This window comes from Halichondria panicea, chromosome 14, assembly GCF_963675165.1.
Source record: "Halichondria panicea chromosome 14, odHalPani1.1, whole genome shotgun sequence".
Classification (NCBI taxonomy): Eukaryota; Metazoa; Porifera; class Demospongiae; order Suberitida; family Halichondriidae; genus Halichondria; species Halichondria panicea.
Window position 1 is genome coordinate 6149996 of NC_087390.1, and position 15823 is coordinate 6165818.

The window sequence follows — 15823 nt, forward strand, 5'->3', positions numbered from 1 at the left end:
GATGAGGCTGTCTAAAAGTGGGCGTTGCTCGTTTTGGCTATAATTATTATCATATCAGATGATTGCTCGTGCAAACGAACAAGTCATGGACATTGTATTGAGCTGTGCAGCAGTGCTCTTTGCAGCACTTTTAGTGTTCTTTCTATTCAAGTAAGTTCTTTATAATGCCTTTATTACTGTACTCTGCATGAAGCTCTGAGATAAAGTCTGATTGTGCACTTCTAGGTTTTGCTACCAACCATTCGGCCTGTACAAGAAGTATGGCATCCCAGGGCCTACACCACTGCCCTTTATTGGCAACTTTCTCCTGCTGAGAAAACTGGTACTAAGAAAAATTGGATCATCAGGGTTGTACGACACCGGATGTTCACTGCATGGATGTGGAAACGCCCTAAATAATATCACTTTCCTTACTAACCCTAACCCCTCTCTGCCCACGCCTACTAAATTAATATCTGGTGCCGTACATGCCAGAAAATTAACAACTATATCCCATGATAAAAGTCACCTCATAATTATAATCACCTCATTAAAAGTGTTTTTAGCTAGATAAGGTGATAAGATTAGAACAATATTTAATTAGTCAGCAACTGTATAACTGGAATATTTGGCGAATGAGTCATTTGAACTGACTTGGAGTTTTTTAATTTGGCGTCTCAGACGTGGCTACTATAGCAGCCGGTCCATCGGATTAATATGAATCTTCGGTAAAATCCGCCAAATCACCCCCCAAGTGTTCATTTTGAAAGATATAATTATTGCATAATTATGATAAAATCAGCTCATACGTGTTATTTCTGTTATTTAGGGTGTGATTGGAATCCCGGCATACCTCAGGGACAAATATGGACCAGTGTGTGGGTAAGTCAGTGTACATGTGCACCCTGAGGCAAAATAACACATAGCTGTTGAACAGGATTTATGTAGGGTGTCGAAGTTTTCTGATAGTGGCAGACATCGACATTTTGAAGAAAGTGTACGTGGACAATTTTGAGATATTTACAGAGCGAGAGGTATAATTATCATAATTTTGGGGCGAATAATTTTAATTCAATTCTTTATACTGCAGGTTCTCCCTGAATTTTTTAATGACGCCGTCGGCCTTCCTCAAGGACTTTTCATGGCCAGAGGCAATGAATGGCGACGGAGCAGGAAGGCTGTAGCACCGGCTTTCTCTGCAAAGAACATGAGAATGGTAATGAATTATAGTCATAGCTTTACTACACTGTAAAAGGTCTAATTAAGGGGCGCCATGCACTCTAATTTTTAATTTTCTTGGCTTTAATTGTGCGCTAAATGAAGCCATCAAAGCTATTTATCCTGCAATTTCATTGTGGGCCGCCACTCTAAATAAGACGCTATAGTTGAGGCTCATGTATATATATCAAATTTTTTTATTGTACACCAACGAAATTATTTGTGGCTCCTTAACGATAGTTTAATTTTCCCAGGTGGCAAGTAATATTATAAAGACTTGTGAGAAGCTGAGCAGTGAATTTCAGGCCCATGCTGATTCAATGGAGAGTGTGCAAGTCAACAAGTTAGTAATTTTCTTATCCACAATGCATGCAGTGATCTTATACTGATCGTGGCAACCTGCATGCATGCATGGTAACGTTCTTTTTCTGTAGACTTGTGGAAGAGTTTGTAATGGAGGGAACAGTTTCCATGGTATTCGGAGACATGGGGGACAGTCATAATAAAGAGAAGAAGATATTTGTCAAGTGTGCAAAAGAGCTGTGGGGTGCAGTTGACGAAACCACTGTCACCCTTCTCTGGTTCACATTAGGTATACAACAGATCATTTGCTTATGGCCCAATAAGAGGCCGAAACATTCATGAGGATTTATAGCTATCAAGATTCTGAAGAGCTTCATATCTCTTTTATAAAGTAATTCAAACCACGTGTAAACTTTCTACTTTCTACTCAGGCCATTTTCCATGGATGGGAAAGGTCATAGGGTTACTGATGACCTTCACAAGCAAGGGACAGTACTACAGAGACCTTTATCGGGCATGTTCTAAAATGGTCACGGACACTAGTACTACTGTAAAAAAGGTGGGTACTAATTATATAACTGCTCCATTAAAATTAATCGCCAATACATTAGTGTATAAGAGTTATATATAGCGTATTTTATGCCCTTGAAATGAAATTCTGTCTTATGTGAGCCCCCATTCTTCCACTACTGTAGAATAAAACGATAATTCAACTCTTGTTGGAGGCAGAAGTAGAAGAAAATGGAGGGTCACGAAAGATGACTAACAAGGAGATTGTTTCCCAGCTGATAACGTTCTTAATGGCTGGACTTGAGACAGTGTCCACGACTGTATCTTGCACGGCCTACCTGTTAGCACTGAATCCTGACGTGCAGCAGAAAGCTCATGAGAAGATTGAGGCGTACTTTCACTCAAAACCAGTAAGGCAATTTACTGCTTATCGCCTATATAATTATACTAGCCCCGGATATCCAGCTATACATAACTATGGTGTGTGTGTGTGTGGCTTTTTAAGCCAAGAAATTTGATTTTATGATTATTATTTTAGGATGCATCTCTTCTCGAAGTGGCTCAAGAGCTGGAGTACATGGAAATGGTGATTCAGGAAGCACTAAGATTTTACCCACCAGCTGTTGGGTAAGAAACGATCATCGGTTAACCCACAATTATTTGTTTTATAGGATCGGCCGTCTTTGCAACGAGACAATTGAGATCAATGGAGTTACGATACCAGCGGGAGTGACAGTGTATGGAACAGTCAGAGAAATCCAACGTGATCCACGCTACTGGCACAATCCAGAGAAATTCATTCCTGAAAGGTGTGTGATTTAAGCCATGTATATATACCACCTTAAGGTGATATATTTTCACAGGTAGATTTGTTTGTGAATTCGATATTAAATTATGCTAAATCCTGCTCAAGTTAATTTTATGATTTTCTGAGAGTTTAGTTCAGATGGTACGTTGTACATATTCCTTAATTGTCTCCTTGTTGTCATGACATAATTGTACTGGTATAGACACAATTAAATTGCCATAATTAAAACTACTAGCTTGTTGTGTTGTGAGGCTATCAGTCTATGCTGTAAATGCAGCGCTTTGGCGTCCGGGTGAGCATACTCAGAATACACACACGCACACGCACACGCACACGCACACATGCGTGCTTGCAGACAAACAAACACAAGCACTGACCGATTACTATAACCTGTGGCACGGCAAGGTATGCAGCCTCGAATTAAAATGATGTAGAGAAGAACCTCAATTATCTGGACACCTTGGTTCCAGAGGCAGGCCGGATAACTGAATATACCGTATAATCGAAGAAATATTGATCCACCCACTTATTTGCAAATTTAGTGCATGTGGATGTCTGCGCATGTGCAAAAAATATTAATGCCTGTGTCCATGGTAACAACTGTTAATTGTGCGTGCGCATCAAGGGACATGTCCATTTTTAGAGAAAATTGCCAAGCCGGATAATCGAGGCTTTACAATGATGCAGCATAACAGTTTTCTCCACCCCCATGCACTCACCCCCCCTGCATGCAGTAGTTGAATGTATACACTATCACTCATCATGCAGGTTTACAGCTGAAGAGAAGGCTAAGAGACCCAGCACTGTCTACATGCCGTTTGGGGTGGGGCCAAGGAACTGTGTGGGAGCGAGATTCGCCATGTTAGAGGTCAAAATGATGCTCATTCAAACACTGAGAACACTGAAGTTTGTGCAAGCCCCAGACACACAGGTATATAAAGATAAATAGTTGCCCTTTTCAAATTAGCAGTAAAATCATTTTTTTCCTTTTGCACAGGTTCCATTGAAACTAATGTATAGGGTATCTGTATCACCGAGTGATGGAGTGTCGCTCAGAGTAGCGTCATGGTGATGAACTACATGCAACAGTCATGCTGCAATATTGATTCAGCTTTAATTAAACCATGATATGAGCAGTAATACACACTAGTATAGCTAGTTATATTTACTTTACACATGCATGTAGCTAGCCCTTATAGACAATGTTCCACGGAATGACTTATTTAAGGTTCATGTCCATTCACGACCAATTGTGGGCGTCACTTCCTGTGAGGTTAATTACATACGGCCTGGTCTCGAGGCTTAAACATGCATGCATGCGGAATTGAATATTCCAACTATACTTTTTCTATCTGTATATATTGATGTGCTCGTCAGTGTATATTTATGCCTCGAGGCGTAGCCGCACGAGGGATACGGTAAAGCTGACTGTGTGTGTGGTGTGTGTCTGCTCCAGCTGTACAACTGCTCAACGGTTGCAATGCGACGAAAACTAACAGCTTCTATAGGCTTCTAGCCACTTTCTTGATTCGTGAATTAGCAAACTAAAGCTTTTTTCTCGAGTTATGGCTAGTGGCTAGTTTGACTTACATTGAAGGCTGTTGCAGTCTCTTCAGAATCTTTCATAGCTTCGCACAAACTTTCCATTCAACTTATGAGTTAGCCTTAACTTGCACTAAAGCACTAGCTTTTTGTTAGTTTAATACAAGAGTCAGAAAGAGCTGCTGAAGAAGCTATATAGCTATTTTAGTAAATGTGCTTATTATTATGTATACATAATCCAATGCCATATTAATCTTTGTCACTCAATTATATAAGCCGAAACAATGGCAAGCAGATCATAAAAACCTATATAATAATTATACTGAGTGCCAACGTTTAAATTTTTAAAAAAAGCGGTCTGGCCAGAAACTGCTTAGAGGGAAAGTATACTACTTTTTAATATTATATACACACCTAAAATGCAGAACAAAGTTATAGCATGTTCTAATTACTCCATTTCCGGACCCTCTCTCCCCATTTTCCGGAGGTAGCTGAAATGACCAGAGAGTGCATCTTTGAACGAAGAAGCTTCGTTATACTGTATTCCAAACTCTGCACACGTCTCCTTGACAATGGGCGTAATCCATCGGTAATGGCACTGCAATACTCCTGTATATATAATGTATCAGTTTCAACTAACGAAAGTCTATCATCTCCAATTTAATACTTTATATAGCTGCATGAGGTTTGCTAAATTGTAAGACTGTTGTGCAATTGGAGTCACCTGGGAACAGGTGGTGCGCTGTTTGATGGTTGAGTGCTCCGGAGAGGAAGTGCCACACCCAGCTGTCTGTACAGTAGTCACGAGTGGTCCGTACCTGCATCTCAGCCCTGCACAGCAAGTCATGTACACAATTATAGAAACTGCTTGGCAATGCATGAAAGGAACAGTTTATCAGACACGATGTACGGAAAACATACCATTCCTTGTGAATTACATTGTCAGTGTCAGCCTGTGGCCATTCCACCTGCAAAATAACACATGCACTTAATACGTATCAACACAAGTAACGAGTGTATTGTACTAATTATAGAATGAAGTCCCACAATGACAACATATCATGCAGAGATTTAGACGATGCATAAGGTACCTCCTCGTTCACATGGTTGACTTGAGTGAGCTGTGCCATCCAGAAGCCGAGGATCACATCGTACAGAATATTCATAACCACCTGTATAAATCATGAGCCGAGGGTGGGGGAGTTATCGGAGGCCCTCAGTGGAAAGAATCCATATAAGTGCTTCATGTGTATGCAAGCAGTGAAGTTGTGTAATCCATACAGCTACTATTAGTCAGAATACACTTGCCAATTTTCCGAATGTCATGTAGAAGCAAGGAATGATGAATCTCATAGTAAAATGTACAGCCTTGCCAACACCAAAGGTGGTCCACTGGGAGACACTGAGAGGGTTCAACCTGATAGAACCTGTACAGGAGAAGAAGATATACAGTTACAAAAACGTCCACACTAGAACTGATAATTGTCTGATATTTGTGAATGGGTCTCTGCTACAGTTATCGGAGTAATACGTAAACAAAACAAAATTTGTTTTTCTGTGGCTGCTGTGGGTCCTCACAGAAACCCTATAAGTTACACCACCAGATACTTTGCCTAAGGGCTATTAAAAAGGATTGTGTTGCTGTGTGGGTAATTAGTTGGATTCCTCAAACACAGCCAGACACCACCAGACATCTTTAGCCATCATAAAAGCTAATAATTTCATAACCCTAACACATCAATTGTATAGGTATCATCTGTCAAAGTCTATTGTGCATGGTCTTACTTTTTTGAAGTATATAGATCGTGTAAAAGTCTTGCAAGCGCATCTTTACAGCGAGCTGCACAGTATAATTATACGGTATATACACATAATAGTTAGCAAACAGCCATAGCTACAGCAAGCCTGTATGATTGTCTGGAGTACCTCTTAAGCACCGTATAACTGGGACATTTGGTGGGTGTTTTAATTTGACGGAAGATTGCCAAATTTAAAACCGTCAAATTATTAAAAGGACACAACGTCACTGCAGCAGTAGCTATGCCTGAGACGCCAAATTAAAAACTACCAATTACGTTCATCCGCCATATATAATATCCGCTAAATTTCCAGTACTCTCTTGCTTACCAGGGTATACAGTAACGGCATGTAAACGTGCTGGTAGGCATAGCGATCCAGCCATTTCTGACCAGAACTGATCCTCCAAATAGCTGTTGTTTTCTACATGCAACGAAACAAAGTATGATCGATACACTCCACCATTGTGGTATTACGGTACTCAGGTACTCACGTCTAAGAAGACGTCGGGATCAGCTTCATTAATATTGGTGTAAACATGGTGACCAAAGGTATGCTGTGCATGGAAGGTACAGAGAGATTATACAGTAGAATCTCGCTAATCCGGCTCTCTGAAATACAGCCACCTCGCTATGCCGGCCAAGCTGCACTGTCCCATGCGAGGGTGACCGGATAACGAGAGTCTACTAGACTCTATATAATTGTACACTATATCTGAACACTAACAATTTAACAGGACAAGTCAAGCTTATAGTATAACAATCCTCTTTGAACAAGATAATGGCTGAGATGATCAAACTTACTTGATAGCACCAGATATAGGAAGATGCTCCGTTAATTGCATCACACATTGCCATGACAACCTTCCATACCCACGGCTTATGAGTTATGGTGAAATGACTGTATATAAGAGGGGAAAAGTTCACAGTAAAGAAACGCCCACCTCCTGACTCACCTGGCGTCATGCCAACAGGTTAATCCAACCAATGCAGAGAGTACACCCCATATAAATGTGAACAAAACAAGACTCGTATAGCCATACTCCATCGACATCTATGGAGGGTATAGAAACTGCTAAAAAGCATAAAATTTGTGAGAAAAACAAGTCCGCTATATTAAGCTATACTGCAAATGAAATGTTGTTTAATGATCCAAGAGCCCACTCATGCATGCAAGAGATATCCAACCGCTAAGAAATAAGACAATCGGAAATGAAGTAGACTTAATTATACCAATTAAAGCAACTTACTGCAGCATACCAGCTCAAGAGCAGTGAGACAAACAGAATAATGTATTTGAGGAAGGTCCAATAATCTCTCTTTGGATCCTGTGAACACAAAATTAATATCAGTAGACAACATTGCGTGCATGGCATAACAAGAGTGGTTGATTTAACAGACCGTGAACAAGACAGCTATATTGCGTATACCAGTTACATACGTACTAGCACAAACACATGTGCAAGCCACAATCTTTGCTCTACTGCAACACCAATTGTTGAGGCTATAATGAAAATTTGGGTTTGGTATCTCTTTATATAAGAGGCTGGGAATAGCTATAGCTGGCTTCTCACCAGCTGGTGTTTCTTCATATAATCAGCAACTCGTTTCTTGACAGTGCAGTAAAACTGTCTGCATGCATGAAAACATACATACAAAGCAAGAAAAACGCTTAATAATTACATTCATCCAATAATTATTATTCTCACCCTTCTTTGGGAAAAACAGGAAGCTCGTTATCTACAAGCTCCCCCACATAGTACTTGTCCAGAACTCTAGGAAATCAATCAGCAAGAAAATCAATCATTTATTAGGGAACCATCCATGCTTAGCTAATGGTCTTCTCACTTACTTTGCTGCAGTGTCGTATTTATGATAAGAATCAAAGAGTTGAGTGATGTCCCTGCCTGCTCCCATCAAGATCTGGTCCATGCCCCCAGGGTGTTGGGCCACAAATGAACTAACATCGTATACCTATAAATAGAGCATTTATTTCGAAATCTGGCGTATACGTATAGTGCACCTTCACACACACACAATTATAAGCACTCACCTTTCCACGATATGCTACATGAGCATTGTGCCTCAGGCAAAGTCGACTGAGTTCCTCCGAAGTGAAGTGTCGTACACCGGTGTCAATAGGAGCAGTGACCGGTTGTAGTTGCGAGCCTCGCTGACGAACACTCATGATACTGAAGGAGCTGTTTATTTGTGAGCTGCAGTAGTTAAAACCACACTAAAACCACCCCATGCAAGTGCAGCAGAGACTGAGCTGAAACGTACCTCAACAGATGTAGCCTCTAGTCTGCAAACACTCTCCTTAGTTACACTATAGCTGGTTTATTACTGCTATAGTCGTCACATCTCTGATCTGAGATTAATTAGTATTATACAGGAAATGTCGGCCCTTGTGAATGATTATAGCAGCCCCACCCTCATGTTGTCATAGCTTGTCATATAGACTGATGAAACACCATAATGTGAGTGATGCTGTGCTCATGATAAATACAGGTTCATCATGCATGGAAAAGTAAACCTACTAATGTAGGCAGTAATTCAATATGCTCTTACTGCAGAACATAATTTATTATACAAATCACAGTGACTGAGTAAAACACACTAAACTATTTTTGCTCACAGTATAATCATGTTTACACTTTCTTTGCTCATAAAGAGACTATAGACTCTATACATGAAAAACAAAACAAAAAAAAACACTATAGCTGCGTCCTTTACCAGGTGAGTGAGTGACTAGATCTATAGCTTCACTATTGAATGTTCAGTTAAGAATTAATAAACCTGGCACAAGCACAAGCACAAAGACAGTAATTATAACAACTGAAACTACCAAATGTATACCTATTCATGCGTATACATACTTCATTGTTTTTAGTTCAAAGTTCATCGGAATCAGATTTGTCAGTTGGGTCGGTTGGACTCACGAGCTTGAATCAGGAACCCTGTGAAGCCGTTCGGATACCGACCATTCGGCATCACGATTGTCCTCAATGAAACTCTGTGTGTGTGGGGTGTGTGTGTGTGTGTGTGTGTGTGTGTGTGTGTGTGTGTGTGTGTGGGAGGGGCTATAATAATGGGCAGGCATATAATTACGCAAAAACTTGGCAATTTGCAGCAGTCTGTGGATATGAGTTTGCAATGCATTGCACATGCACAGAACACAATATCCCTGTTTATATTGCCTACAGAATCTCACTTTATTTGGAATTCCCAATCAGCTGCACTTCCAAGTTGCGTTCTTTCTATATAGGTGGCTTTACTTTCGAGTTAGTAAAACAGTCATTCCACTAGTTATTATGCCTCGATGCATGTGCGCAAGCAAGATAACGTGTTTGTGCCTATATCTATATGCTGCTATACAGCTGCTCAAGGATCAAAGAAATGCAAGTAGTAGTCATGTTTTCTTGGATTTGCAAAATAATGCTTGGTTCTCGGAGTTATGCCTAGACACTTGGAATGCCATTGCAGCCTTTTCAGAAGATTGCATAGAAAAACTTGTCCATGGAGTGTTGGCCACCGAGGCATCAGCACCTCGGTGCTTTCACAGCAGCTGATGTGTGTAGAGGACCAATCTCAGTACAGTTCTAAAATTCAAAAATTCACGATGAAAAAGTCATTTTGATATCTTAAAATTAACATTCACAAAACTCAACTCTTACAATAAAACTCTATAGCTAAAAACTAATTCCTACATCCTAGTTCACAGAAATAAGTTCCAGATATAAAGCTATAAAACCAGAAGGGTTGCATGCATCGTATCCTCAATAAGTTCAGCCAAAAACAATAGATAGGAACTCTGATCCTACATTAATATAGGTTGTAGCTAGGAGACTCTAAGAACATAACCACACATCCTACACATCAATTACAGTGTTCAAGGCTTTCCTGTTAGTGTGAACGTTTTTTTATGTTAGTGTTGTGCCACCAGGCTTTTCGTCATATTCATACAATCCAGCAATGTGCGACTTCTCCGAGTCAAATTCAGCCTCATCGACTTTAATGGCTTCATCTTGCATGGTACTATGATCGTGTTTGCTGAAACTAGAGTCGTGACTTGGCTTGAGCTGAACACCACTCGTCGAATTCTTGCTCTGCATATATTATTATATATTTCACACACTGGCACATAATTATATAAACACTTGAATTAGAATGGAAACAGGCATAGGCAAACAACAACAATATATAAAGGCAACGACTATAATATATAGTAACTATATTATAATAATAGGGGCTCTATATATAATACTGCCCACATATAATTATATGGCATATACCAGATTGTTTTTTCCTGAGGCAGAAGTTGATACAACACTATCGATTCTTTTTCTGCACTGCTTCAGGAATTTTGTGACCTTAAAATTAGAAGACATAAAATAAAATGCTAAAATCAAAACGTTATAAAACACATGCACACCTTTTCACTCCTGAGCACATGGAAGATGAACACAAACAGGCCTTGCAGTGAGTTAAAGATAGAGAACAACCATGCAAACACAATAGTGCTGCTGTTGACTGAGAGTAGACCAAACACCCAAGTCAGCCCGAGTATTGGAAGGAGAATGATGGTTGCCTTGAAGAGTTGTCTGCATGCACACATACAGATGCATTTATACTAAATAGTGCATGCACAACTAAATGAGAGTTTACACACTCACGAGAATAACTGTAGGGATCCCTTTTTCCCAGTTCGTTGCATGGTTGACTTTTTCTGCTTATAGACACTGCGCAAAGCAGCCAAGAGGAAGAATATATTCACCTGTAGCAGGTAATTATCATAAGGAAACTCAGCTAACTTAAAAGATAACTAAAAACTGCAAAATTCCCCACAAGATTTGGTTGAAGCTATATAATACAGATCTCACCAGAATAACTAGTAGCATTGGTACAACAAATGCCCATATGGCTCCTTTATCACCGGCACCAACGGCAATCCAACAACTGCATGATTGTATAAAAGGGACAAATGTTGTCATGCAGTTGTATAATTATACATGCATTCTATTACATACAGGCTATTTAAAAAATTTATTGGGGGAAGTGCTGTACGTTGGCTTTCCATGCACTGTAGGAAAACTCACTATTCTTTTGTGCCATACTGGTCATGAATAATTCCAACAGATATAGCCACCGGTATCACTGGAATAACTGCAAGAAACACTCGACAGAATGCTATAGTCATCACCGCACATATATTTGTCATATACATGCATAAATAGGTGAACCCCGCACCCTGATTCAACGGTTATAAGTGATTATTCACCGGCTCCGTACATTTTATACATTAAGTTTAAGAAATAAGGTGGTTTTCTCAAGGGCTGCCGGTGCAGCAAGAAAGGCATAATTATATACGACATGTTGTGATGCGCATGTGCATGTGCAGTAATTAGCCAAGCATGCAGTGAAGGTGGTTGCTGATGCACACACTGTGTGCTATACATGTATTAAAACTTAAGTACGTGTAATCATACACATAATTTACCCCATCCAATAATAAAGAATATCCACCATTTCTTGGATATTTGGCTGAAGACAACCACCAACATGAGATAGAGCATGATTCCCTCACACAACATCCAAAAGAACACAGTAGTGAACAAGTAGTGAAGGAGAGCAGCCACAAACACACATGCTACCTGCAAGTCATGGAGAATTAAAGGATCATTATATAGTATAATATCCATCCGTTTCGTTTAGGGACAGATTGCATGCTATAGCTATATAGATCAATATAATATATATAATTATTATACTGCACAAAACTCTCCCTGAAATCTGGTGACCTCGCTATTCCGTAAATAATACTGCATGCATGGTCAGTTCTAACAGCTCTAAATCAGTTTTTAATGTACCTACTCCAAGAGGTCAAACATTTAGCAGCCTCTTTCCTGCACAATTTCTAGTTACGCCCCTGAATATTGAATTCCGACCACATCGCTAATGCGGCCAAACCGCACCATTACAGTTATTGCCCGTTAAAGTGGTAAGGTATAAATTGCACACATGCACAGCTCAAGTGATACCTCGTTGGCCACAGCAGTGTCTACTCCTGACAGGAAAACCACATAACCAAGGAGCAAAGATATAGACAGGTTGAGATGGATGAAGTTATGAATCTTGGTCAAGAGCTCTTTTCTATAATTATAAACATCAACAGCGTAGTAAGGTTATACACACAAAGCTATAATATAATTATAGTCGATCAATAATTACCTCAACGTCAAGAAATAGAGGATAGATAACAGAAGAAAGAAGATGGAGATGGAACAACCAACGTAAGTCACCACTGATAGAGCAAACCTGATCTCTGGAGTTGTGTCCTACAAAAAACAAAACATATAATTATAATTATCATATCTATAGTATTCACTGCATGAGCTCACATTCAGTGCTCCAGTGACATCCATTAGAACAGCAAATGCTGTGAAATGACTGCTCTTACAGACAATATCATACACTCTCATTTGCTCGTCTTCATCCACACTGACTGTAATCACACCTTCCGTGGACCACCGGCTGTTGGCCGCATCACTGACAAAACAACAATAATTGTGGTATTAATTTCAACATTAGAAGGACAGCTAACCTAGAAACACTCCAAAATACACATCTTGCATTTTCAGCAACTTCATCTTCAGAAAACTGCACACATAAATTATTGTCGCTCGTAAGTCCAACTGCATGATATTATTATAATATTATTACAATTCACTACCTTTTGGGTGGTGAATTTGAAGGTTGCCTGTGCCTGGGAGTTAGTTAATTTTACTTTGGAGAAGACTTGACTAGAAATAACCTGTGATACTGGTCTGGTTGTGTTCCTGTATATAAGCGAGACTGCATGCATGAGCAGAACATGACTTTATATAGGTACTGTTACATTTCAAGATTGACTTTTGGAAGGAAATCCTCCAAGTTGGAAAATAGAATGTTGACTGCTGTAACATTCCCATCTGAAAATTGAGACAGTCATGGACATTAACACTAATTAATTTATCGTGAAATACCTAGAGCGCCTCTCTCTGCAAGAAGAGCAGCTGATATTACAGTTTGAGCTGAGCCTGATTCTTCACTGACTTTAACAACTTCAGGAAAGATAATGTCATCCAAACTAGTGGGGTCAACCTCCATTGCAGCTAGTGCTGAACAGTAAATACAAATATACGATCATCACCAACAATATAATAGCATTATCTTTACATTCAAATCAACTTTTTATACAAAAGAAGTACGCATACCGATGTTCTGTCTCACAAGTGTGATCTCTGTCACGCTGCCTGTATCCACAGCTTCACTCTTTAGCGCCATTGACACATACTGACCATATGATTCTGCACTCAACAGCAATTGCTGACTGTCAGAATCCTGAAGATATATTTGATTGTCTGTATATATATAATTCTATCTTGTGCTGTATTTGTACCTCTTGTAATCTTTCCCATCCTCTGGTATTCCTCTCATCCAGAACATTGTTGAGAACATTCATAATTTCCTGCAATACCCAATTATTTAAACAGAAGGGAAATATTTTACTCTAGTCTTACTTCACTAAAATTGAGAGAAGACACGGGACTAGCAATCTCTACGTTTTGAACTAGGTAGTTCACACTTGAATTGACAATCAAATTAGTAGTGCTGAGGTCTTGGGGGAATAAGGTGGAGCCTGCTGTTGCATTTACATTAGTAGCCTCCCCAAGAGAAGTAAGAAGGTCATCAACTTCGTTCTGTGATGGATTTCTAAAAAATAGTTCATTTGCCTGGATGGGGAAACAAAAACTATATGGCATGGTCACGAACGGTATATATATATATAGCATCATGCAGTATTATATATTACGTGCATATAAGTAATACAGCAACTGTATGCAAGAGTCTCACCCTGTTATTAAGCAAGATGATCACTTCCCTAGCACAGTTATCAATATTCACTGCTTCCCACACACCACCCAGTGTACAGAAACGAGTCGCAGTACCTATATATATATGTACACATGTACATCAACACACAATCACCTGGAATAATAATGATATATATAATTATACCTAAAGTTCTTCCAGTTCCATTTTGTGGGCACTGCTGGGAATAGGAAAAGCCAGCCACAGTGACAGGGAAGAAAAGCCACCATACAGAATCCTGTTCAGCTTCACAAACTATATAGTAGAGCTTTACATCATTTTCGGTGACAACAATAAATACTATAGCAATATACGCTGCCCTATAAGCGAGTCCACAAAAATGTCATAGAGGTTGTAGACCAAGCTACTATAGTGACGAGAATGCACTTTTATAGTATAGATAATAGACAACAGATAATGGACAACAGCATCTGGATGCATGGATGCACTTTGCGCTCTCCCACCCTATATTCTCCACGAGGAAATTCAGGCAGTTTCACCCACGTGAGACGAGTTCACCTAGTGATTACATCAAATCTAGGCATTTAACAAAGACTCCAGGTATCGAAAAGAAACAGTTCATTTTCTTTCTAGCTATAGCTAGTTGCAAACTACTGCAAAAGAAAGGTCAAGGGGAAAGTTAGGGAAACGAATTTTTCATAACCAGGTGCAGATTCAGTTTTCCCCGAGCCCCTACCAAAATAGCTAATCCCGCCTTAAATCCAAAAACAAGATTTATACCTTTCTAAAAGGCGAAGATGAAAGCAACTACAACCGCTACTCGCCTGGAAAGCAAATATAGACGACTTTCTCATGTACAGTACATGCATGCACGGTTTGGAATAGCCATTTGTCAGAATTATAGGATTTAGGGATTTTATATAGCATATTGAGCAAAATTATTAAAAGTACATCAACCCTATACATCAACCGGTGCTTGGATAGACTTACCAGTTGTTGGATTGGTTGGCGGAGGATTCTACATGTAAGGAATAAACAACCGTTTCTCAATTAGTAAAACAAAATGAAATATAAGACCAAGCCGTATTAATTGTATTCACTAATATTGTGTATATAAGAGATAGCACAGAGAAGCACAGTATAATAAAAGCATGTAATGAAAGCACCGCGGGTGGTGATGGCTCGGTGGAGGTACCAAAGCTACATAATATAAAGCTACTAATAGCTAGCTTTTATACACACATTGATTATAATTATTATGATGAATATTTTTAATTTTGCTACATGCAATCGCAGGGAAACTCAAATAGTTGGTAATGAATGATCGACCATGATTGTTGTTAAAAACGATCGATGCCAAAACTTCAAGTCTAAAATTAATGGCCGGCTGCAAGTCAGCAGAGCCTTGCAGCTCTCTTCTCACTCTTGCAGCTACCAATAGCTAGCGTTCTAGTGCAGAGCTAACTACTAAGTAGAGTAGCAACACTCGGTGAACAAGTTTTGCTACGGACTCTTCTGAAAAGGCTGCAATGGCATTCCAAGTAAGCAAAACTAGGCATAACTCGAGAACGAAGCTTTATTTTGCAAATCCACAAATAGCAAGCCAAGAAAACATGACTAGAAGAGCCTATAGAAACTTTTATTTGCACTTCATTGATCCTTGAGCATCTGAAATAGTCTACACACACACACACAGCTCGGACACACAAACACACTACCGTATACCTCGCTTGCGCATGCGCACCGAGGCATAAAAACTGTCAAAGCTATGTTATCTCTATAGTACTGTAGC

At 39.5% G+C, this 15823-nt stretch overlaps 3 protein-coding genes across 5 annotated transcripts in view; 1 reads left to right on the top strand and 2 right to left on the bottom strand.

Annotated features, from left to right (window-relative positions):
- The first annotated feature begins 27 nt into the window (after positions 1-27).
- On the top strand, positions 28-4090 carry LOC135348158 (cytochrome P450 3A4-like). Its single transcript, XM_064546336.1, has 13 exons — positions 28-150; positions 226-322; positions 809-861; positions 917-1013; positions 1070-1195; positions 1452-1540; positions 1632-1789; positions 1932-2059; positions 2196-2420; positions 2549-2637; positions 2682-2819; positions 3587-3749; positions 3816-4090. The coding sequence occupies exons 1-13, from the start codon at positions 59-61 to the stop codon at positions 3888-3890; spliced, it is 1530 nt and encodes a 509-aa protein (XP_064402406.1). The 5' UTR covers positions 28-58; the 3' UTR covers positions 3891-4090.
- Positions 4091-4654: 564 nt separating this feature from the next.
- Positions 4655-8579, bottom strand: LOC135348160 (uncharacterized). Its single transcript, XM_064546339.1, has 16 exons — positions 8440-8579; positions 8210-8372; positions 8009-8130; positions 7866-7931; positions 7731-7788; positions 7407-7484; positions 7113-7210; positions 6961-7057; positions 6651-6713; positions 6488-6580; positions 6146-6200; positions 5669-5787; positions 5452-5532; positions 5282-5328; positions 5085-5191; positions 4655-4969 (listed from the first exon to the last, which is right to left on the bottom strand). The coding sequence occupies exons 2-16, from the start codon at positions 8342-8344 to the stop codon at positions 4809-4811; spliced, it is 1380 nt and encodes a 459-aa protein (XP_064402409.1). The 5' UTR covers positions 8345-8372; positions 8440-8579; the 3' UTR covers positions 4655-4808.
- A 1193-nt stretch (positions 8580-9772) lies between these two features.
- Positions 9773-15823, bottom strand: part of LOC135348162 (adhesion G protein-coupled receptor E3-like) — a 10944-nt gene continuing 4893 nt past the window's right edge. For all 3 annotated transcript variants that reach the window (XM_064546343.1, XM_064546342.1, XM_064546341.1), the window contains 20 exons: positions 15022-15049; positions 14218-14325; positions 14053-14147; positions 13719-13931; positions 13598-13666; positions 13413-13539; positions 13182-13316; positions 13055-13127; positions 12890-12995; positions 12761-12816; positions 12558-12705; positions 12388-12494; positions 12198-12309; positions 11657-11810; positions 11256-11322; positions 11040-11115; positions 10833-10933; positions 10592-10760; positions 10452-10529; positions 9773-10265 (listed from right to left, as the gene is read on the bottom strand). In XM_064546343.1, coding sequence (XP_064402413.1) covers positions 10080-10265; positions 10452-10529; positions 10592-10760; positions 10833-10933; positions 11040-11115; positions 11256-11322; positions 11657-11810; positions 12198-12309; positions 12388-12494; positions 12558-12705; positions 12761-12816; positions 12890-12995; positions 13055-13127; positions 13182-13316; positions 13413-13539; positions 13598-13666; positions 13719-13931; positions 14053-14147; positions 14218-14325; positions 15022-15049 — 2208 coding nt within the window. In that variant the 3' untranslated portion in view covers positions 9773-10079. The remainder of the gene's footprint in view (positions 10266-10451; positions 10530-10591; positions 10761-10832; positions 10934-11039; positions 11116-11255; positions 11323-11656; positions 11811-12197; positions 12310-12387; positions 12495-12557; positions 12706-12760; positions 12817-12889; positions 12996-13054; positions 13128-13181; positions 13317-13412; positions 13540-13597; positions 13667-13718; positions 13932-14052; positions 14148-14217; positions 14326-15021; positions 15050-15823) is intronic.